The 22,086-nt window shown below is 41.8% G+C and overlaps 1 protein-coding gene across 2 annotated transcripts in view; it reads left to right on the forward strand.

Annotated features, from left to right (window-relative positions):
- The first annotated feature begins 263 nt into the window (after positions 1-263).
- Positions 264-22,086, forward strand: part of LOC306923137 (alpha-aminoadipic semialdehyde synthase, mitochondrial-like) — a 37,111-nt gene continuing 15,288 nt past the window's right edge. For both annotated transcript variants that reach the window (XR_013790004.1, XM_079501164.1), the window contains exons 1-12: positions 264-340; positions 3,195-3,228; positions 6,714-6,860; positions 7,154-7,232; positions 7,369-7,496; positions 8,707-8,852; positions 9,323-9,445; positions 10,133-10,244; positions 12,211-12,270; positions 12,837-12,904; positions 20,325-20,446; positions 21,626-21,767. Coding sequence is in view for 1 of the 2 variants with exons in the window: in XM_079501164.1 (XP_079357290.1) it covers positions 6,723-6,860; positions 7,154-7,232; positions 7,369-7,496; positions 8,707-8,852; positions 9,323-9,445; positions 10,133-10,244; positions 12,211-12,270; positions 12,837-12,904; positions 20,325-20,446; positions 21,626-21,767 (1,118 nt within the window). In the remaining variant the exon portion in view is untranslated. The remainder of the gene's footprint in view (positions 341-3,194; positions 3,229-6,713; positions 6,861-7,153; positions 7,233-7,368; positions 7,497-8,706; positions 8,853-9,322; positions 9,446-10,132; positions 10,245-12,210; positions 12,271-12,836; positions 12,905-20,324; positions 20,447-21,625; positions 21,768-22,086) is intronic.

The raw sequence follows: 22,086 nt of genomic DNA on the forward strand, positions 1-22,086 counted from the left end.
ATGCATTAAAACCGGGAAAGCGTCTGTGTCATGTTGGATTTTTTGCTATACGTAGTGTGACAAGTCTGACAACACTACGTACACTGGGGTAGTCTCTTGAGACAGACTGTTGACATCAAGGAAAAGAGGGCGCTGTTTTTCTTTATGTATTGCCAATGGGTACCCAGATTTAACCTGACTCCGCCAGATGGGGCAGCAGAGAGTACACTGGGTTCCCCCCCTCCTGCTCACCCAGTGTACTCTCTGCTGCCCCATCTGGTGGAGTCAGGTTAACCCAGATTGGCTTCAGAGTAGTTTGTGTGCCTCAGTGGATATCTTGCCCACCTGGTTCTCCCTCTATACCAGTAAGACGCCCTGAGATCACGTGCACGTATCCGCCTGGGTGACTGAGCGCTAGCGCTTTGCCATGGGGGGTCAGATCAACGGAATTAATGTCGTCAGATCAACATATAGAATGTCAGAACAGGTCAGCTCCATATATAGAGATCTAAGGGTGGCACTGGCAGCTGGGGCAGTGTCTTGAGTGTACAGGTTTGATGAGGTCTGGCCATATAGCGTATCTTGAGTGTTGAGGATCGAGTCCAAAAATGTACTTAAGTACAGTATTTGTGTACTATGTCCACCACATTGAGAATCTTATGAACATTCAGGTAGAACATTGGATCACACTTTTTGATTGCCTGCAAATGTAGTCTTTCTTCCTGTTCCTGCAGATGAAACATGGAGTCTGCTCCACATCATCACAGTACCCTGCTAGTTCCCTCTGTTAGTGAAGGTGTAAGAGCATCTCAATTGGAAATTGTTCAAGCTAACCTGTCGAGATGACTGAACAGGAGCAGACGTCACAGGAAGAAAGAAGCACCATGCTTTCTCATCTCAAACCCTCACCCTAACTCTAACCTCCCACGGGGCAGCACACCTAAACCTAACCTTAACCCTCTCCCAACCCTTAACGCACCCCTCACCAACCTTAATCAGCAATCCGGTTGTTTTAACGCATCCCTCACCAACCTTAATCCGTGTTGTGTTCTTGTAAATTGTGTAATGCAGATGTTTAATAATTTAACTCTTGAGAGCGTTAGAAACAAATTTTACACTCAGATGAATAGGTTTAAATGGGATTTCTAGGTGTATATAGAGCCGGTATAGGTGTATATGTAGGACTAGTACAGTAGCATGCCAAAGTTTGTGCTATTGCCATTGAGAATGCATTGGGAGTTAAATAACTCAGAAACTACAAAACATTTCAAAGTAAAAAGTTCCAGCATGTGTAGCTGAATTATAAAAAGTGTGAATGGAGTTTCTCGGTAAGTTATTTTTTGACGTGCCAATATCTGCCATTGAGCCCCATTATACATTTCTCAAATTTGAAAGCACTATAGGTCTACAGTATATATTTCTAATACTATTAAACATTTCAAAGATTCCCTTTCAGGCAAACATGTCCAAGATAAACCTAAATAGGTTTGAATGGGGTTGGTGTTTCTAGTATTGTGACGGACCGAAATGGTCCCTGAGCCGTCTGTTCGTGACACCTGTCACTCACCCCTGGGAACCGCCTATTGTGAAAAGCCCCGTTGATTGCGCCGGTGCGCGAGTGTGGAGACCTATACTCTTATGGTGGAGACAGACAGACAACCGTCAGCGTTGGACCTGTGAACGAGGAAGTTAGCCCCTCGATTCTCCGTGTTTGTTCCGTGCGTTTTGGTCCGTACAGTGGCGTATAGCCTCGGGCGTGTTGATTAAATCCTGCAGAGCTACAGCAATCCAAACGGACGATAAACCGCAACGATCCCCGCAGCCTGACCTGTCTCTGTTCCTGTCAGCTCTCACGCACGGAGCAGTGGTATTTCCCCCTTATAAGCGCTTGTTTTGTTTTGGAAACTTATTAAGAGCCGACCTGCTCAGACAGACGGAGTACTGCTCGTTCATTAACATTAACGTTGCGTGCGTGGACCTGGAACAATCATTGCCCTGAAACACGTCATGTGAACCATGGCTAGAAGTTCCAGGGACGAAATGTTCATATAATCGGGAAAAAAAGTTGTTGTTTTCGCTGGGTCATTTATTTACAGTTTGGTAATAAACACAGCGTGACAGCGGTAATGCAAGCCAGCCAGTGGTGTTAATTGTATCATGTACATTGATATGAAATGAACTTCAACTGACGCAAGGTTTTGGTTGAAGGTTACGGACTAACCCCATTCCTTTGAGTGTTTTGACATACATTTTTGTTTCTTTTGTTTATTTACAAATGTTTTGAAACAGTTGGTTTGTTTCGAATTGAGTTGTTTGTTATGTATGTGGGCTGAATTCTCAATATAATAACTGAAACTGAGTTGACAAGTGTCCATGGTGTTTTATTTCTTGGCGTAAAAAGGTTTGCATTTTAATATGTAGGCCTGAGTCTAGCCCCTTTCGGGACCCTCAGTTACCGTTTCTGAATTTTGGCCGACGGTAGCCCAGGGTCCCTGAGTGGTTATTCCACTCTCCATGGGATGCAGATGTACATACCCTCCATTCACGGAGAGCCGTGCTGCCGCTTGAGTGTTGGTGAGATGTTTCAAAGATGCATAAAGCGGCTATAGAATACGGAAATGTGGGAGAAACTGCATTAACGGCCGATGCCGTTAAGTATTTTTACTTTTTTGGACATTTTGGCTTCTCTGAAGTTCTCTCTTCCTCACTTCCTTGACTTCCTTATTGACTTCCCATTGTACCGCCTCCCGAGTGGAGACTGGCTAGCTGCCCGTCCTAGTTACTGCCTCTGATTGGCCGACCGTGTGCATGCAGGATGTTTATAATGCTGTTGTGTAGTGGGAGGCGGGACATGGGAAGTGAGGAAGAGAGAATTTCAGAGAAGCCAAAACTTCAAAAAAAGATTAAAAATACTTAACGGGATCGGCGGTTAATGCAGTTTCTCCCACGTTTCCATTGTCTATAGCCGCTTTATGCATCTTTGAAACATCTCACCAACACTCAAGCGGCGGCGCGGCTCTCCGTGAACTGAGGGTGTAGAAAATTCCCCATAGCTTAATTTATTTGCCTTATTTTGTACAGGCCTTTTTTGGGCAACCTCTAGTCATTCTATAGGACCCAGTTTTCAACTCTAGCTCAGGCATCTGTTGGGGCACTCCCTAATGCAACAGGACCCCAGTTTTGTGACTGTGCAGTTCTAAACTGCAGCTGCACAGACTAACCTGACCAACAGAATGTGTTCTTGAGGAAGTAAGGCAATTATTTGTGTATAAAGTACAATATAAATTCATGTTGTAACAGTTCATTGTGAAAGATGTCATCTACATCATGTTGTCTAAACAGTTCGTTTTTGGGCATTAATTCATATGCTAATTTCTGTGGCTAAGCTAACAGGAATTACCTTGTGGTTATTAGCATCTTAAGCTAGCCTTCTGCTCGGTGCAGCGGCTCACAGTGAGCAAATGGGTTAACATGCTTATTTCCATTAGTTCATGAGGCTTTGAGCTAAGCTTTAAAAGCAAAAGCATTATTTACCATAAGCATGTACTTTGTGCAGTGTTCACTTGATAACTTGACAGTCATTTCATGTATTTTGTATGTGGTGCATAGTGTGTGCTAAATTAACTAGACATGTTCCTATTCATTTACACAATTTAGCAAAGAACCAGCTGTACTCATTTGTCATTCATTTCCCTAATATTCCCATGTATTTCTGGTACTGTATTGCAGATACCATTCATTCATTGAGTCATTCATTCATTTCACCATCCATGTCTGTCAATCAACTAAACTCAACTTCATATAAACCATTCATGTCAAAACTGTGTCAACCTTCTTCATGCTCTCTGACTGGAGCCCCGTGGTGGGCATAGCATCAACCCCCCTAAGTTTATACACGCCTCCACTAGGCTAGTAATATTTTACAGAGGGTATGTACATCTGCATCCCATGGAGAGTGGAATAACCACTCGGGGACCCTGGGCTACCGTCGGCCAGAAACGGTAACTGAGGGTCCCGAAAGGGGCTAGCCTAAGTCCTGTGTCGGTTTCACCAGTGGTTAACCCAGATGAGGAAGAACTCATAAAAAAGGAGAAAAAAACATTTCTCTGGTAGACCGGATCTATCTGGCACCCCTAAAACAATTAACCATTTAACTGCGGAAACCGTTACAGTATGTAGGACTAGTAGCATGCCAAAGTTTGTGCTATTGCCATTGAGAATGCATTGGGTGTTTAAAAATTGGTTGGTCCAATCTACTGTGGATGTTATGAAGGCAAGTTGTTTGTGCCATCTCCTTAAAAAAGACAATCAGTGTTTTGCTTCCACTCAATAAGGAGCCATCCATGCGAACTAGGCCACCAGGCAGAGGGTAATTGGGCGTGTAATTATGAAAAGTCAAAAATGCAAATTAAGTCATGAATACAGTCGCTGCCTGTGCCTGGTCAAGACTGTCTGGACACATGACCTATTTTCTGCACTAAAAAAGGTGCATTTCTTGGAGGGTCTTAGACTGGATTGTGTATGTGAAATTAATTGGAATATCCAGTTCTTAGAAAGGATTACAGTATACCAGTAAGCCGCCCTGAAGGCGAGAAGCGAGGTCTCGATGAACCAATATAGAGCTTCTTAATACGGCAAAGTTAAGAAGCAGGAGTTAAACTCTGGTGTCCTGAAGATGTAGGCCTATGTGTCCTGCTGTCTGGTGTCCTGTGCTCTGTGAATAGTTTTGAAAGTAGAGATGGAGATGGAGGGACACAGACAGATGGGTGGAACGGGTACTCTGACATGGGTATACAGTATTGCTTAGTTGGGTGGGGCATGGATCTCAACTTCTCTCTCTAAGTCGTTCTCAGAATAGCCTTCCATCGTCGCTTCCAGTCATCCCGGTTCTCCATACATCCGGCCAGCTCGTTGGTGCTTTGCGCTCCTTCGTCTTTCTTGAGTACAACCACTGTTAGTATGGGACGTCCTCGTGACTGGTGCCCTTTGGTACTTGGTTCCCACAGCACCAGTTTGCTGGCTGGCAGCTCCTGGTGTCTTTCAAATCAAATCAAATCAAATCAAATCAAGCTTTATTTATATAGCACATTTAAAACAATCAAGATTGACCAAAGTGCTTTACACAATAAAATCTAGAAACAGTTATGCATATAACTTGAAAGCAAATTTGAAAGCACTATATTTCTAAAACTATGGAACATTTCAAAGATTCCTTTTCAGGCAAACATGTCCACCGTAAGATTAACCTAAATAGGTTTGAATGGGGGTTGCCAAAGTTTGTGCTATTGCCATTGAGAAGTTGTTTCAAGTTGCTGTCCGGTGTCCTGTGCTCTGTGAATAGTTTTGAGTAGAGATGGAGATCTATCATTCTGGAGATCAATCATTCTGTTGAGCTGATCATCATTGTGATATCTTGTGATATTTCTTTTTGCTTTTCTGCCGTTATTCATAGACTAGACCTGTACGTGCCCGTCGGCTACTGGCCTACTTGAGAACGATGCAACTTGGGAACCAAATATTACCCATTACACTGGGGAGGCACTAAATGTCAAATTAAATGTCTAAACTAAATGTCAAATTAAATGTCTAAACTAAATGTCTAACTAAATGAGACCCCCATCTGAACATATGTTGTACCAGGGAGCAGTGTTTTTGGCAGAAAATTTAGATTTTAGTTTAGTCATTTAGTCTCTTGAATAGTTTTCATTTAGTTTTGGTCACATTTTAGTCACCTGGAATGTTTTAGTGTTAGTCTAGTTTTAGTCGACTAAATATCATAAGATTTTAGTCTTTGTGTTGTGAGTTGTGAGCTTGTAGATCTACTATTTTCAGCATGCAACCAATTGTAAAATGACTTATGCTGGATCTCTTGTCCACTAAACCCTTCCTAACATTTTAGTCTAGTTTTTATTTGTTGACTATTGTAAACAGCATGCGTGCACATACCGGCAACAGAAGAACCCTGCCTCTCATAAGATGCAATGGAAAAGTGCTAACTGCACTCGCGTGTAAAAGATGCACCATCAAACTTTTAGATGCTGTTTTTCTCCCATGCTAACCAAATGTAACACTGAGAGTGTAACACGTGTAACCAAATGGACCATTAAATGTCTGTAACTCTGAGAGTGTAACACATATAACCAAATGGACCCTTACAGGTCTGTAACTCTGAGAGTGTAACACATGTAACCAAATGGACCCTTACAGGTCTGTAACTCTGAGAGTGTAACACATGTAACCAAATGGACCCTTACAGGTCTGTAACTCAGAGTGTACAGATGTTACATTCCCTTAGGTCTAGGGGTCATTAAAGGATGCAACAAGGCTGGAAAGTGAACTGTTATTCACAGTGCTTCAATAGGTTATATACAAAATAGAAGATATGCAATAAATTACAACAGGTATAAATATGGGAGTATATATATATCTATAATCTTCTATCTAGACAATCTAGACAACCATGACGTACTACGACAATTTAATGGGTTTCCAACCAAATCAAATATCAGGGGCTGAGCACTCTGCTCGAGCCGTATCGTGTTACAACTTAAAGATAGTGTTATTTAAATTATATAGAGAAACAAACAAAACTAGAAAGGTCGCAATTTAAAAAAATTGCAAAGTGTGGTTGCCGCAATCGCTTATATAGGCCCCTCCCACAAACTTTGCTAGACAATTAAACATTTCTGCAACAAACGGTTATCTTTTTTTAAATCTTTGGTTAATGTCCGCAGCATATTGGCATGGCTCATAACTACAGGAATGTCTACCAGGCCATCCAAGCAGTGAGGGACTGTGGGTACGAGATCTCCATGGGACTCGTGCCCAAATCCATTGGCCCAGTCACGTTTTGTTTCACTGGTACAGGCAACGTCTCCAAAGTAAGTGTTCAAAATGTTCAAAACACAACCTGAAAATAACCACACTTACAGTAATCTCAGTTCATACACCCATCACATCGTTTGGCTCATGAGATTATCTTGTCGGTTCTTGTCATTAACCATTTAGGAGTTAAACCACATGAATGGCACGTAAACAGTGCATTTTCACATTTGTGGAAGTGTTCTTCGGGCTATGATAAGAATTGGTAAAATATTGAGAGTTAAAGTTAAGACATAGTTTGGAAATCAAGCCCATGATCCATAACTTCACGTGAGTCTCCTCTGCGGCACAGGGCGCTCAAGACATCATCAACGAGCTCCCCGTGGTATATGTCGAACCTCACGAGTTGAAAGATGTCTCTGAAACTGGAGGTATTCAATTCCTTTCGCTTATTATATACGCCATATACAGAATGATTATGTTCCAATATATAGTGCACACACACACACACACATGCTGAGCCAAACGGCTGATATTATGAATATTCTGTTTGTTAACTTCTGCCAGACATGACTAAAGTGTACGCCACAGTCCTGAGTCGTCATCATCACCTCATGAGGAAGAGCGACGGCATCTATGACCCGCTAGAGTATGAATACCACCCGGAGCTGTACACCTCCAACTTCAGGACCACCGTGAGTGTTTCTCTCCCAACATTCCTACCCCTCGGTACCCCTCATCGGACTAAGTGGCTGCATCATAGCTCTGTCCTCCCCAGTTGGAGGGGGGGGGGGTTGCTATGTGGCTTGCGTTGTAAAACAATGCATGACCCACCCGACCCAAAAATGATGTGTTAATCTAAATCATCAAACAAGGTGAGTGACAGCCACAACACTAGAGGAAGTGGCCGTGATCTGGTACTATCCACATTTTGAACAAACATGGGAAAATGTGGAATGCCCTGCTGCCCCTGACACAATCCATTAAAGGAGCATTCAGTGATTTGGGTGATTTGGAAAACCACCCAGTCCGCCCTGGTAACAAAATGTGCACATGCACGCTCTACAGTGGGGAAGTGCAACAGACCAACAGCACGTGCACCAAGGCCCGCCCCCACTCGATCATGATTGGAGGAAGGCCCCACTCATCCTGATTGGATGACGGTTTTGCCACCCGCCACCAAAACTGAAACTAGGGTTTTTTTTACCCCAGGGGCTCACGGGGGACAGGGAGGAACTCCTTATATGGTCAGCACACTCTATAGTAGGGAGGATTATCCAGAAAAAAAGAAAAAATAAGTGATATTTGAATTAAGTTAAATCACTGAATATACCTTTTAAAGCATGTGTAACACTGGTTTCTTTAGCCTGAAAAATCATATATCAGAGGGAGGTACATTTTGTATGCTATGTTGATGAATTGAATACATAGGACCACAATGGAAACAAGTCCCCGGGATTTTGTTTGTGTTATCCTTTAACATAACCTGTAACCTTACCTGTACTACGACCACATGCTGTTCACATCTCTACTTTATTATAATACAATAATACTAATACTTTATATTAGTCAATGAATCAATCAATCATCACTAAAGCTAGAATATACACCCTCCTGTGAAAAAGAGCCTTTTAATGAAATCATTAGCTTCGTCAATTCAGTTCAACTCAATTAATTTACTGTCATTGCACGTGACATGAGATAAAATTACACTGTCCTGAGTCAAAATGGGAGGGAAAAAAAAGAAAAACAGAGAGAGAAAAGAATATCCACAATTTTAAAGAAAGAGCCATTTCGACATGTAACCATGAAGCAAACAGACTGAGAGCATTTAAGGTTTCAAAAAGGAATATTCAAATATAAAGTGTATATTGTTACTATAATGTTAACTTATTCTTCTTCTAGGTGGCACCATATACAACATGCCTCATCAATGGCATCTATTGGGATCCTCACACGCCTCGACTCCTCCGCCGCCTGGACGCACAGAAACTGATCCGGAAATCCTCATGGGATGGTCGTGACGACGGTTGCCCCGGGCTACCACACAAGTAAGACCCCTCCTCCATTAACCATAACCCATTCTGGGCGGGAACACCTTTTGGTGTTTTAATTATGTTAAACTTTAGCTATTGAAAATAGCTAAGATCTACAACAAAATAGCAGATCTACAAGCAAGGTCAGTCCAGAGATTTTTAAGTTGTGTGAATTTCTGCCTTTTTTATATGCAAATATGACCAATGGCATTGTAAGACTAAACAATGTACATCAATGATGATGTTTAGGTGAAAAAAGAACAGGAAAAAAAAAGATTTGTTGTTGCCCAAAAGTATCTCTGGGGCCTGAAGGCATATGACGGTGACCACAGGTCAGGTGTCAGGTCTTATCTTCAACTGTGTGTACTGTCTCTATGTATGATGGCTCAGTGGGGTTAGAAGTCGACTATAGCTTTGACCTCCAGAGCGGATAAGATAACCTTGCCGACCACCCTCCTCCTCTCCCCACCTCTGTCTCTTCCCAGACTGGTGGCCATTTGTGACATCTCTGCAGATATGGGGGGCTCTATCGAGTTCATGACCGAGTGCACCACCATAGACAGGCCTTTCTGTATATATGACGCCGACCAGCACATCGACCACGACAGGTAGGCACACACACACACACACACACACACACACACACACACACACACACACACACACACACACACACACACACACACACACACAGTGAGTTAGACTACTCTGCTCTCTACTCTTTTTATTTGTTTTTTGCTCAACTACGTTTCATGATCTACTGTACAGCAGTGTTTCTCAAATTCTCAAAACATTAAATAAAATCACACCCGTGTGAAGTGAGTGGTGCAACTCCGTGTGGGGGTCCCCGGGGGGCACCCAGGGTGCCGGCCCGATTCCGGCGAGCCGCCCCGCGTCCGAAACGGTTGAGAAATGACAGAGTTACCGTGTGGGGGTCCCTCTACTGTACCCTCTACTGTAATGTACTGTCACTGTACTGTGCTGGCAGGCACACCCGAAATCACCATGTATACAGTTAATATGTGCGTGTGTGATTGTGTGTGTGTTAGGTTGCGCGCAGGTGGTGAAAAACAACCATGCTGTTTTCGTGCTCAGACACACCCACACCCACCCACCCAGCCAGCCACCCACCCACACACATAGCTCCGTAAGGGAGTGGTTGCACCACTCAGAAATCTACAGTACTACTGCAATCTGAGCGCAAAACAATGTCTTTATTTACTGTGCATAATGAATACGCATAACAAACCATGGCTGTTCCTTCAACATGTTCCTGTTTCTCCCCCCCGTGGCAGCGTGGAGGGCAATGGAATCCTCATGTGCTCTATTGATAACTTACCTGCACAGCTCCCCATCGAAGCCACAGAGTACTTTGGAGATCGCCTGTTCCCGTACATATGGGAGATGGTAAGACACAGGTCGGGAGGTAAGGTGTTTTGATAGTGCTGTGTTTTGGGATTACAGCTCTCTGTTGGAAATATTTCCACACAGTTCAATGTTTTACAGCTACTTTATGTCGCAACAGTAAATTAGTTAGCAGATGTCCTGTTTATTTAACAAGAAGACGGACATTGCCTGCATTTCCCGTTACATACAGCAAAATGCTTGCTCAGTGGCCTTGTAGTTAGTGTCCGCCTTGAGATTGGGAGGTCGGGGGGTCCCTGTGACGTGCTAGTGTCATACCATATCCAGGTGGTGCACTTTGTACATCATGCTGCCTCACGCTACAGAAACAGGAGATGGGCCACATCACTCGGCAAGGCTTACTACAGCCAAATGCACTTTGATTCATGCTTAAGCGTAATGCACATCCAGATTCACCAAAGCAATGAGTCACCTCACCTGACAGGAAAGTTCAACACGAGTTACGTCAAATGAAGTCTTTATTTACATGGCACAATTAAAAAACAACCTGAGTTGACCCAAAGTGCTCTCCAATGGAGATTGACAAAATAAAACAAAACAAAACACAAGATATCCATAATCCGCAGTCCATAGTCCACAAAAGCAAGACTAGAATGTAAAACACACAAACTACAATAGAATATTAAAATAAAAAAACACCATTGTAAAGGGGTATTAAAAAGTCGGTGGGGCGAACGGTTCTCGAGTTATGTGGATTACAGACATGCATACTGTACGTAAACACAGCATTTATAGATACGTAGATTAGAAGTTAAATACATTAACATGGGTTAACTGAACGGGAACCCCTTTTGGTGTTTTAACTAAGCATTATGTTATACTTTAGCTATTGAAAATTAGCAGATCTACAAGCTCATAGCGCGCTATGAGCTTGTAGATCTGCTATTTTTGAAAAATCATGAAAATGCGGCACAAATCTTTGAATATATATTCTTTCAGAAGACTTTTTTTTATTTCGACGTCAGGCCTAAATGGGTTAAATGGACTTTGCAAAACAGCATATATACAGGTCGGGTATGGTAATATTGTGATATGGTGTGTCCCCCCCCCCTATATGCCACGCGTTCATTATTTTGGCTGATACAGTATAATCAGTATAATCACAGGACATTATAGTGGTGTGACAGCCGGTCAGCAGTTCTATTTAGTATCGGTGTGAGCTCAGTGAAAGGTTCCTTCTTCAGCTCAACTTGGCCTCATGATTAGAAGTTCATCGTGTCTACACTGTAAGTTAATTTCTGTAGCAATGCAATACATTTAACCTGCAGTAAGACCTGAGGCCGATTCTACAAATGCTTTCTAAAATCAGTGGGTTTTGAACTTTTATGTAATTGAAAATTATTCAAGATTCTTTCAAACACAAAATTGCAGCTCTTGACACGCTATGAGCGTTTATATCTGCTATTTTTGAATATCCAACGCTATCTGAAATGACACAGATATACCGTACAGTATTTCCCGGTTTTAATGTTTAAAGTTTGTGTAAGAATGTTAATTTGGTAATTTGTTCTCCTAGTTAAACGTACCTGTATTCTGTGGTAATTCTAACTCAAGACATATCTCAGTTCATATTGCGTATATGTATACAGTACATGTTTACATATTTACCTATATACAATGCTGTACATGATTTGAGTCTTTGAGAACAATGTTATGATGTAACACTTTGATATTTCCTTTTTTCTTTTTACATTTGAGTTTCAGTTTGACAAAAAAACTACACTGAGAAGAGAGAAGATCTGAACAGTAACCAACGCTATGGCGAATCAATGCAAAACTATTGTAATGAGTCTGTGTATGTTTACTGTTTGCTAAGGGAGAGTCTTACAACGACTTGTGAATGTGAACACGATTGTTTGCCAAAACCACCGAAAGATAGGCCCCCCCCCCCTGCTTAAACAGTAAAATACAACTCTAGTTCATATAGAATTCTGACTGTATTCAACAGCTGCCCTCTGATGCTACCAGGCCCCTGGAAGAAGAGGATTTCAGTCCCCAAGTCAGAGACGTAAGTACCTTTTTAAAGGACCTTTGTTTGTTTTGGTCTTTTTTGGGGTTTTTTTTTTTTTTTTTTACAACTTTTACAGCGATTTATTTATTTATTTATTATTATTTACTATAGTCCTACTATACCCCAGGAAATTACATCTGGCAAACAAAGATCACGGGATCTACTGAATGTGATGGGGGAGGTGACAAATGGACAGATTGAGCCTACGACACAGAGTATGGCATCCCCTAATATCCTCCTTCACATTCAGTAGATCCTGTGATCTTTTGTGGCCAAATATAATTTCCTGGGGTTTAGTAGGACAAGTAGTAAATAACAATAAATAAATCCCAGTCAAATTTTGTAAAACAAAATTACATATTTAGCCACCTGTTCGAATGCCCCCGCCCCCCCTGTCAAAAATAGCTAAAATTGCTAAAACAAAAGAAAGCAGCAAATGCAAACAAATGTAAGACTTATCTTTTACTTTCTCTAACAAACTAAAACATGAACCAAAGTTGTCATTTTGAGTGTTTAAAAAAAGAAGAAAAAAATAAACATATATATATATTTTTTGTCAATAGGCTGTCATCACTTCGAACGGAAAGCTCACACCAAAGTTTGAATACATTGAGAAGCTTCGGGAAAGAAGGTAAGACTTGTGATTCAGAGAGAAGAATGGCTCACAGTCACCACTCACTTTGAACTCTCTAAAGACTATTCAAAACAGAAACCTGCTGCTGTTTTGAATAAAGTCTTTGTAGCGTCAAATGTGAGTTGCTAGCCATTCTTCTCTCTATGATTTTGCCTCTGCGCCGAATTTGGATGATGTGCTTTATTTATATCTTTGTAACTAATCTTTAAGAATAATGTTACAAAAATTACTTGGCCATGTGTGTGTGTGTGTGTGCCTGCTCCACCAACGAGGTTATGCAACCAATCTAAAGATGACACATTTCTAAAGATTACGTGAAAGGTAACATTTTTGTTATAGTTTGTATAGCCATTATACTGTTAATTTGGCTGCTTCTAGCTAAATACACTGCATAGCAATATTTTACTGGCTGTATTTGCACCTTTATCCCCCCGTTCCACTAGCCACGTCAGCATTATTTGTAGAGAGTAGACTCTCTAAGCAAATAACGCTGATGCATTTCAAGTGTTGTCGTGTCCTCCAACTAGCCAGAGCAGCACTATTCCACTCTAGGTTAGACACTTAAACCACTTAAACCTGGAGTCCCTCAGGGCTCTATACTAGTGTGCCCTGGCCTAGGGGGAACCTAAGGTGCAACAGGACTCTCTCCTTTTCCAGTCCCCAAACAACCAGTCAATACCAGTTTAAAAGGACAAAATGTCAGTCATTTATTGACTAGTTGAGACACACACACACACACACACACACACACACACACACACACACACACACACACACACACACACACACACACACACACACACACACACACACACACACACACACACACACGTATACCTCAGGTTGGACCCTTAAAGACCTAGTGAAATGAACATTTTATTTTGAAGTGTCACTCTGAAAAGGAAAGCTGTGTGTGTTTGAACCAATCAGAACGTCTCATCCCTCCAGGCTATGGGGCGTAGCTCCGTCTCATGCACAACCCATGCACGCACCAAGCCCCCAGAAAGGCTGGCCAACGTTGAAGCCGCGAGACGTAGTGGTCATAGCTGGAACTGCAGGCGGGCCCCTGCATTTTAGCACGAGGAAACCCGATGCAGCTGGCGTTTAACATTGAGCATTGAATTAAATCAAGATACATTTTTATGCATGCGAGCCTCTACATGTCATCACGCAGCACGTTTTCGTTCAAAGGAAGTAATTTAAATTGTCCTTTTTATGGATAAAAGATAAAGATACACAATTGTTTTGGCATCCATTGTTAGGCATGCCCATACGATGATCACGGATATGGTCTAAAAGTGTGAAAAACGTATTTTTCATTTCACTAGGTTTTTAACTCCTAATCAAAGACTAGTAATAATGCTTAATACCCAACAGAAAACAACAATACAGATATCTGACCTCGGATAAAGAAGAAGTAGGTCGGGAGTGGCTTATTGTCGGTATCAGCCGGTAACACGTGGGAGTCTATCCCTGTTACAATGCGCTAGACCCCTGGGAGATGGAGTCTATCCCTGTTACAATGCGCTAGTCCCCTGGGAGATGCAGTCTATCCCTGTTACAATGCACTAGACCCCTGGGCGATGGAGTCTATCCCTGTTACAATGCGCTAGACCCCTGGGAGATGGAGTCTATCCCTGTTACAATGCGCTAGACCCCTGGGAGATGGAGTCTATCCCTGTTACAATGCGCTAGACCCCTGGGAGATGGAGTCTATCCCTGTTACAATGCGCTAGACCCCTGGGAGATGGTCTATCCCTGTTACAATGCGCTAGACCCCTGGGAGATGGAGTCTATCCCTGTTACAATGTGCTAGACCCCTGGGAGATGGAGTCTGTCCCTGTTACAATGTGCTAGACCCCTGGGAGACGGAGTCTATCCCTGTTACAATGCGCTAGACCCCTGGGAGATGGAGTCTATCCCTGTTACAATGCGTTAGACCTCTGGGAGATGGATTGCTGAGGTGGAGCGCCACACCTACCATCAGCTCCCAGTACTTCCCTTCCCGCAGGACTTGCTGCACCAAGCCGTACTACTCATACACTGAGTTGGCAGTGCCCGAGAGGCAAATATTGTACCCCACTACAATTATTTGAAAACCTTTGTTTCTAGTTAACTTTGTAGATGTTGATTATTACTACAAAACATACAGTAACCATTTCAGCCCTATTTAAACATTGACTATTTGAAAATAGCCAATCTACAGCTTGTTGATCTGCTATTTTCGATCTGCTATTTTCTGTGAAAGCCTTCCCCACAAATGACGACACAGGTTTAAGTGCTTAACTCTTTGAGAGTTTCATGGATTTCTATATAGTTTTTAGACTTCTCTATGGCAGAATGGCGTTTTTGAATGATTTATTGAAAATTCTCTGTTGTGAATGTGTGACAACGAAAGACCTTCAGAGAAAGCTTGGCTTGTCTGCTTCCAGGAAAAAAATGAACTGAGTTGATAAAATGTTTAGTTTTTGTGTTGGAAGCCATTTAAAAGAGCCTGCATTTACACTGGGTAGTGTTTCTAGGACAACAAAAAAAGTTATGCCCGGTTGAAGTTTTATTTTCTAAATAACTTTTTTTCTGCTGGGCGTACATAGCCATGCAATATCTCATTTTAAAGGGTGAGTTGTCTAGTTCAATTAAAATAAAATAAAAAGTTTCTCACATGTACCACTGTAGATATTTTGCCATCTATAAATAGCATGGTCAGTCATGATCAATCTGACCTATCCAGCTAAAAGTCCCCCTAGCTCTGAAATGGAACATCATATAAACTCAATTCTTTTTTGGGGTAAAATTAGACATTCTAACGCACATTTTGATATATACCATGTTTACATAGTCTTACCAGTACCTTGTCTATTCATGCATGTATCTCAAAAACCTGTTGTGAAGAAACAGTTTTGATAAAAAAAACACATCCAAGGACATTGTTTTGATATGACTTTGTGCCCATGATATGTATCAAAATATAGACTTGAATGTATACTGTATTATAACAAAAAATTGGGTTCTTACCATCTACCGTTACAGAGTAAATCACAGTTGAAACTCGCTTAGTCAAACCATAAACCTCAGAATAGTGAACAAAATAGCCATGACAGGTCTAACTCATTGTAAAAGCGTCTTTTATTTTTTATGACTACTAATATAATACAATTATAATAAATATTACAGAAAATAAATAGGCCTACATACAAAACAGTTGTCCCCAAACTCCCCAGTGTCCCCAAACCACTGCATTCCAGTTGTTCTTGACGGTGTGTGTGTGTGTGTGTGTGTAGGCTAAATTAAAAAAAAACAACAACTGAAATGAATGAATGCATCCGGTTCAGTGTCGGAGAACTCCATCGCAGTCTTGACTCTTCGTCTTCATCATCATCATCATCATCCTCCTCCTCCTCCTCATCTGATGCCAGTTCTAAATATATAAAAATAAACATTTAGCTGTAGTCAGCCCGGCCAATAGCCAGTTGGGGGGGGGGGGACGTAGGCTATCTGACATCATCGTCATCATCATCATCACACGGAGACACACTAAACAATGTACAATCATGATAGTATACAATATTCAATGAATGCGATTATCATGCAAGCTCAGACGTCAATGAAACGTCATACAGATCTTATATAATACGCTACTGTTAGCTTCACTCCCCGTCCCCCCTCCGATCCTTGTAGCAAGGTCATCAACAACCACGCGTTGCTTCAGTAAACGATGCATGTTTGTTCTCCGTCTTTGTAGACAGTAAATAAAAGGAGCGAACATTACTCTAAAGATCAGATCGCCTATAAGGCACGCTACAATATAAAATACTTGTACTGCCATGCGTGCATGCCTGCTACGATACATTTGTACTGCACCGACCAACCGATCGACACCACCATCCAGACATTAGCCAGCACCAATGCACCGACCGACACCAACCCCCCCATTAGCCAGCACCTTTGGTGCTGGCTAATGGCTGGGGGCCATCGTGGTGAGTCATTCTGGCGTCATGATCTGACTAGTAGTAGTAATTATCCAAGCATCTATTTGTAGCGATCATCTTATGATTTCTGATCACTATAGAAGGATCTACAATAAGATTACCTCAAAACATTCCGGGTTGATCGTCTTCTTCAATGGTTTCCCGGTATAGCTCATCGGACGACGATGGGGAGACAATGAAAAAAGGAGGGAGGGAGCAGCGAGTCTCGCTGTAAGCACTGGACCAGGGCTACTCCGCCTGGAGAAGGCGACTGGGACGCGTATGGATCAATACTACTACCACAAAACTCGCTCAAATAAATAGTACTGCTTTCAACTTTTTCTGCTAGAAAATCGCTCGGGCGAGACGGGTAAACAGGCAAAACAATGAAAACTATGAAGACTCCCTCTGCCCCCACTGTTTACAGGGGGTGGGACCAGCTTCCAATGGCAACACGTACACGTGACACGGGTTTTCTGGGTAATGTAGTTGGAATATAAGCTCAGGAATTTAAACAGCGCTTCGGAGCATATTAATATGTTTAGATTAATCAAAAACGGCGAAGACGCCAATTGGCGTCATTGATCATTTACGGAATTCTGATGAAGACGCCAATTGGCGTCTTTCATCTTCTAAGGGTTAAGCCCTAACTTCGTTCCCATCCTTTTCTCGTGTCAAGAGGGGGAAAGCCTGGTAAAGAATTATGGCTTCCGGGCGGGACTTTATTTGGAACTTCCACTGGAAGCTGTCTTCCTTTTGTGACCAATCATGATACGGTTTTCATGTCCAGGGAATGTAAAACGAATGAATAACGAAAAGTTTTTGAAAGTGCCACAATTTCTTTCCTAATATTTCTGACAATTTAACAAAAGGAAGAAAAAGGCCCAAACTAGGGATGTCAGGTGTAACGTGCGTAAAAGGCAGTGTACAACATCTTTCCAGGTGCCAGGATTTCCCGGGTATAATTCTAACACTTTGTCATTGTTCCTGCACAGTGTTTTCGTGGTGTGCTGGGTGTGCCAACCTTCCTCTGCCCTAACACCTTGCATGGCTAGCGTGCCACCTCCACCCTAGCAGACGAAGGACTTTACCCTATTACTATAAGGGGTACATCTTTTATTATCACCATGTCAATGAAATCAGCCCTTCCTTTTCACGCCTCCTCTGCATTTAGTTTTTGTCCTCAAATGACAACGCCATCTGTTGAGCTTTTTGTTACTATTTTATCCATCAATATTAATTTGCCAGATCTTTCGTTTCCCCTTCAGTGATTCATTTTGTACCATTCTTTCCTGAAATTATGTTGATTTGAGTACAATATATTGCTAGGAAAATGTTTCTTTCTAATCCTTTCGAAGCAGTAGTAATAATATGGCATATAAAAAGGATTTGATTCATTCCTGCTTACGTCAAATATTATAATGTATACAATATAATCATAATAATATTTAGGCTTTGCTTTCGATACATTGCATGTAAATAATTATGGCTTAAGTCATTCTGAACACTCACTGCTGAAATAGATTCACTTGAATGGTTTCTAATCCTTATCCTTTTGACTGCAAACTGGACCGACCTACCCAATATCACAGTTGTTACTAAGAAGGATCAATTTGGAAACAAGGGTGCAGTTGAACTGGAAGTGGCTTATAATCCCTCGCGTTTGAAAATGTTGCTCCGGCCACGCTTTCTATTTGCTGTTATTTAGGCCACTTGTAAGAATGAGTATCATTTCTCCAGACAAGCCATGATGCCTCACAATCTTAATCCCTTTGTTTGAGTTTGGTTCCTTAAGATATGAAAACTTGGGGTAAAAACCTTGCACAGTGGCCCCTGTCACCATTGTTTTTAATTAAGGAAGCAAGCCTTTCTGCGGTGGATAAACGGACCTCATGCCAGTCCTGTTGTGGTTTACGCACGTGTAGTGTCGCATCCAATTAGGACGAGGTTAATGATTACACCCAAATGAATGACTCCTTGGGGATTTGTGAGGGAGCATATTAAATATGACCAAGCAAGTGGCCTGACTTTAGAGGTGGGATTTATTTATATTAGGGGCTCTTACAGTCTTAAGTTGGGATACTCTCCCTAGAATGCAACATTTATTTACTTTTTCTTACGAATCCAACCGCTTCAGTGTAGCTCTAATTTTAATGAATTCATTTGTATATCCATTTCCCTATCATTATGATCTTGCATGATGGTATGTCTCAGAGTAAATCATCACAATTATTGAGAATATTCAAATTAGGGCTGCAAGTTCTGCAACTATTGATTATTTCCCCAGCAATTATTCTAAATATTTTAGATTTTTTTTTGAGGAAATCAATTAGTCTGAACCACTTGCGCCCTGCGCAAGCTCACAACGTAATGAACAATGCAATGTGGTTTGTAGATCTGATATTTTGGCTATTTTTGAACTGTTGCACCTCTAATTCAAATGACGTGAATTGATTCATTATTTCCATGGCATCCTCCCCTCCACTTCCTGCTTGTAAAACCAGTCTCCTGTGTTTGTTCATGATCATATAATATCACTCATTGTTTTTTTAATTGTATTCTCTTTTCTTCAACCTTTTATTTATTAATAGAATTATCAAAATGGTTGACAATTCTAAACATAAATGTGCAAAATGTTATCTGTATACTGGTGAACTTTTTTTTTTTTTCACCCATTATTACCTGAGGCCAATTCTACAAATACCAGTAGTTGTCAAAGAAAAACTAAATTATTCAAACACTTTTTCAAATATGTTCACAAATAGCAGATGTACGAACAGATTGTATATCTGCTATTTGTGAGAACCACTGTTCTAAATCCTAAAAAAATTTTATATGTCGCAGTACGAAAAAAAAACGAGTACTCCCGGTTTTAATGGGTTGATTACGGTTTTAATGGGGGCACAGTGGTGCAGTCGGTTGGCGATGTCGCCTCACAGCTAGAAGGTCCTGGGTTCGATTCTCTCTGGGGAGGCTGTGGGCGCTGGGGGCGTGTTCTCTCCTCCGCGTCATCAGTGCCCATACCCTAGGTGGGGTTGGCGAAAGGGCCTCTCTGTGTGGAATGTTCTCCCCGTGTCCCCCTGACTACCCTCACAAAAAACATCAAGTAATCCTGGTCTCTAAACTGCCTCCCCCTGGCCAGCCGGGGCGCCTGATGAAGGGGAAAATAACTGGTTGGAATAACGTGTTCCTTCCACGCACTACATCCTACTACTTGTCAGGTGAAAAGAAGCGGCTTGGACGCTCATGCATTGAAGGAAGCATGAGGTCAGTCCGTTGCTCTCCCCAGGTTGGCGGAGGGAGTGTAGAACCCAGGATTACATTCGATAATTGACACTGGGTGGAAAAATGGGTTACAAAAATCGTTGGGTTAAAAAAAACGGGGAAAAAAACAACAACAATTCAGGAGTGGTTCCAACACTGTTTACATCGTGTACTTGTCCTCCCAGGGAAAAAGATCAGATCCTGAAGAAAGCTGGGATGAAGCGAGTCCTCCTCCTTGGTTCAGGATACATGTCTGGCCCCGTCATCGAGTACCTGACTCGAGATGAAGGGACTCAGGTCACTGTTGGTGAGTTCTTACTGTTGGATTCACGTAATGTTGTTGGTGAATGGTAAATGGTTGATTTAAGGCTTATTATTGTTCTGTAATATACCACAATCGTTGTTGTCGGGAAGAAACCTTTTTACCTCCAAATTCTCAACATGTTTTCTCGTCAAGCTAATGAGTGAAAATAGCCGCTCTACAATCTCACAATGCATTGCGAGCTTGTATGTAGATTGTAGATCTGCTATTTTCCACCTGTAATATACTAATATGTATTAATACACTAATATGTACTTACTGTATAGTACTTGCTACAACATGGAACTCTTAACAGCCCTTGGGATGGTGGCTTGAATGGTGGACAGTAAGGGCAGGGTCAAAAGGGCAGGGGCTCAAGCGATAATGGGCGTTTGGGCGATGTGTCGGCCGATGCTCGCCCGCTGTTAAAACATACTGTTAGAACTAACAACATTTTTAAGTTATTTATTTTCTTTAATCCATACTGTACTACAGTACATTTGGAATGTAAGTGAATAATGTGAGTTGATGGATTGTGTTTCCAACTCATTCTTTAGTATTCTAGTCTGTTCAGTTCCCAAATTCTTGTTTAATTGCCTGCCCAGAGTGAGGGGTGCTCACAGGTACTCAACCAGGGGAAGTTCATATGATCTTGTCCCCCCCCCCCCCCCCCCCCCCCCCAGGTTCAGAATGGCCCGAAGAGGAAACATTGTTTTATTACACAGCCATTACAAAGTGGAATGCCCTCCCTGCAGTCCGGAAACCCATACATTCCCTAGATTTTTTCTTACCCCATTTAGACCTGAGGCCGATTCTAAAAACGCTTTCTAAAACCTAACCTAAGGTTTCTAAAAACCTTGAAATTATTATTCAAAAATGATTATTTTTTGTTGGTATAGCAATAACTAATGAGACACAGAGGTAGCATCCGGATTCAAAGCTTAAACAACATATAGGTTGCATCAGGTCTAAATGGGTTCAAATGATTTTAAGTCAAGGCTTCATCTCAACAAACATTGTAACTGGTCATAGTTAGATCCCTATCCCGGATAGCCCACTCCTCTTCTCCTTCTCAAGGTGAAACATGTTTCGGCTTTGGTGTTTTATAAAAAATGGTGACATTGTTCGGATTCTTTTTTTTTAAACTGCCAATTCAATATTCTATTCTATCTGTGTGTTTTACAGCGTCGATGTTGTTGAGGAGGAGCTGTGAAAAGGCGGAGAAGCTGGCGGCCAAATACCCCAACACCATCCCTGTAATGTGTGACGTCACCAGCCAGGAGAAACACCTGTACTCTCTGATCAAAGACCATGACCTGGTCATCAGGTAATATACAACAGGTCGTTTCGAGGAAGCGATCTGATTGGTTGAAACAGCCTTCTAGTCGTGGTTCAAACGAGCACCACTCCACACCTAATCAAAACAAAGAATTCAGCTGCTCTGTTTTCCCAGAGCGCAGCAAACTCGGTGGCTAGGCTAGTGACTACATCTGTCATTAAAGAAATATGTTTTTTCAGCGATTTTCTTAGTTTTAAGGGTAACTGTTGTATAATTGCAATATTACACGAGAGGGGGTGGTTTAACGTCATTAATGCACTTCGGCGTTGCTTTCGGAACTCGCCCTGCGGGCTCGTTCATGCAGCAT

This window comes from Electrona antarctica (assembly GCF_951216825.1).
Source record: "Electrona antarctica genome assembly, chromosome: 5".
NCBI lineage: Eukaryota > Metazoa > Chordata > Actinopteri > Myctophiformes > Myctophidae > Electrona > Electrona antarctica.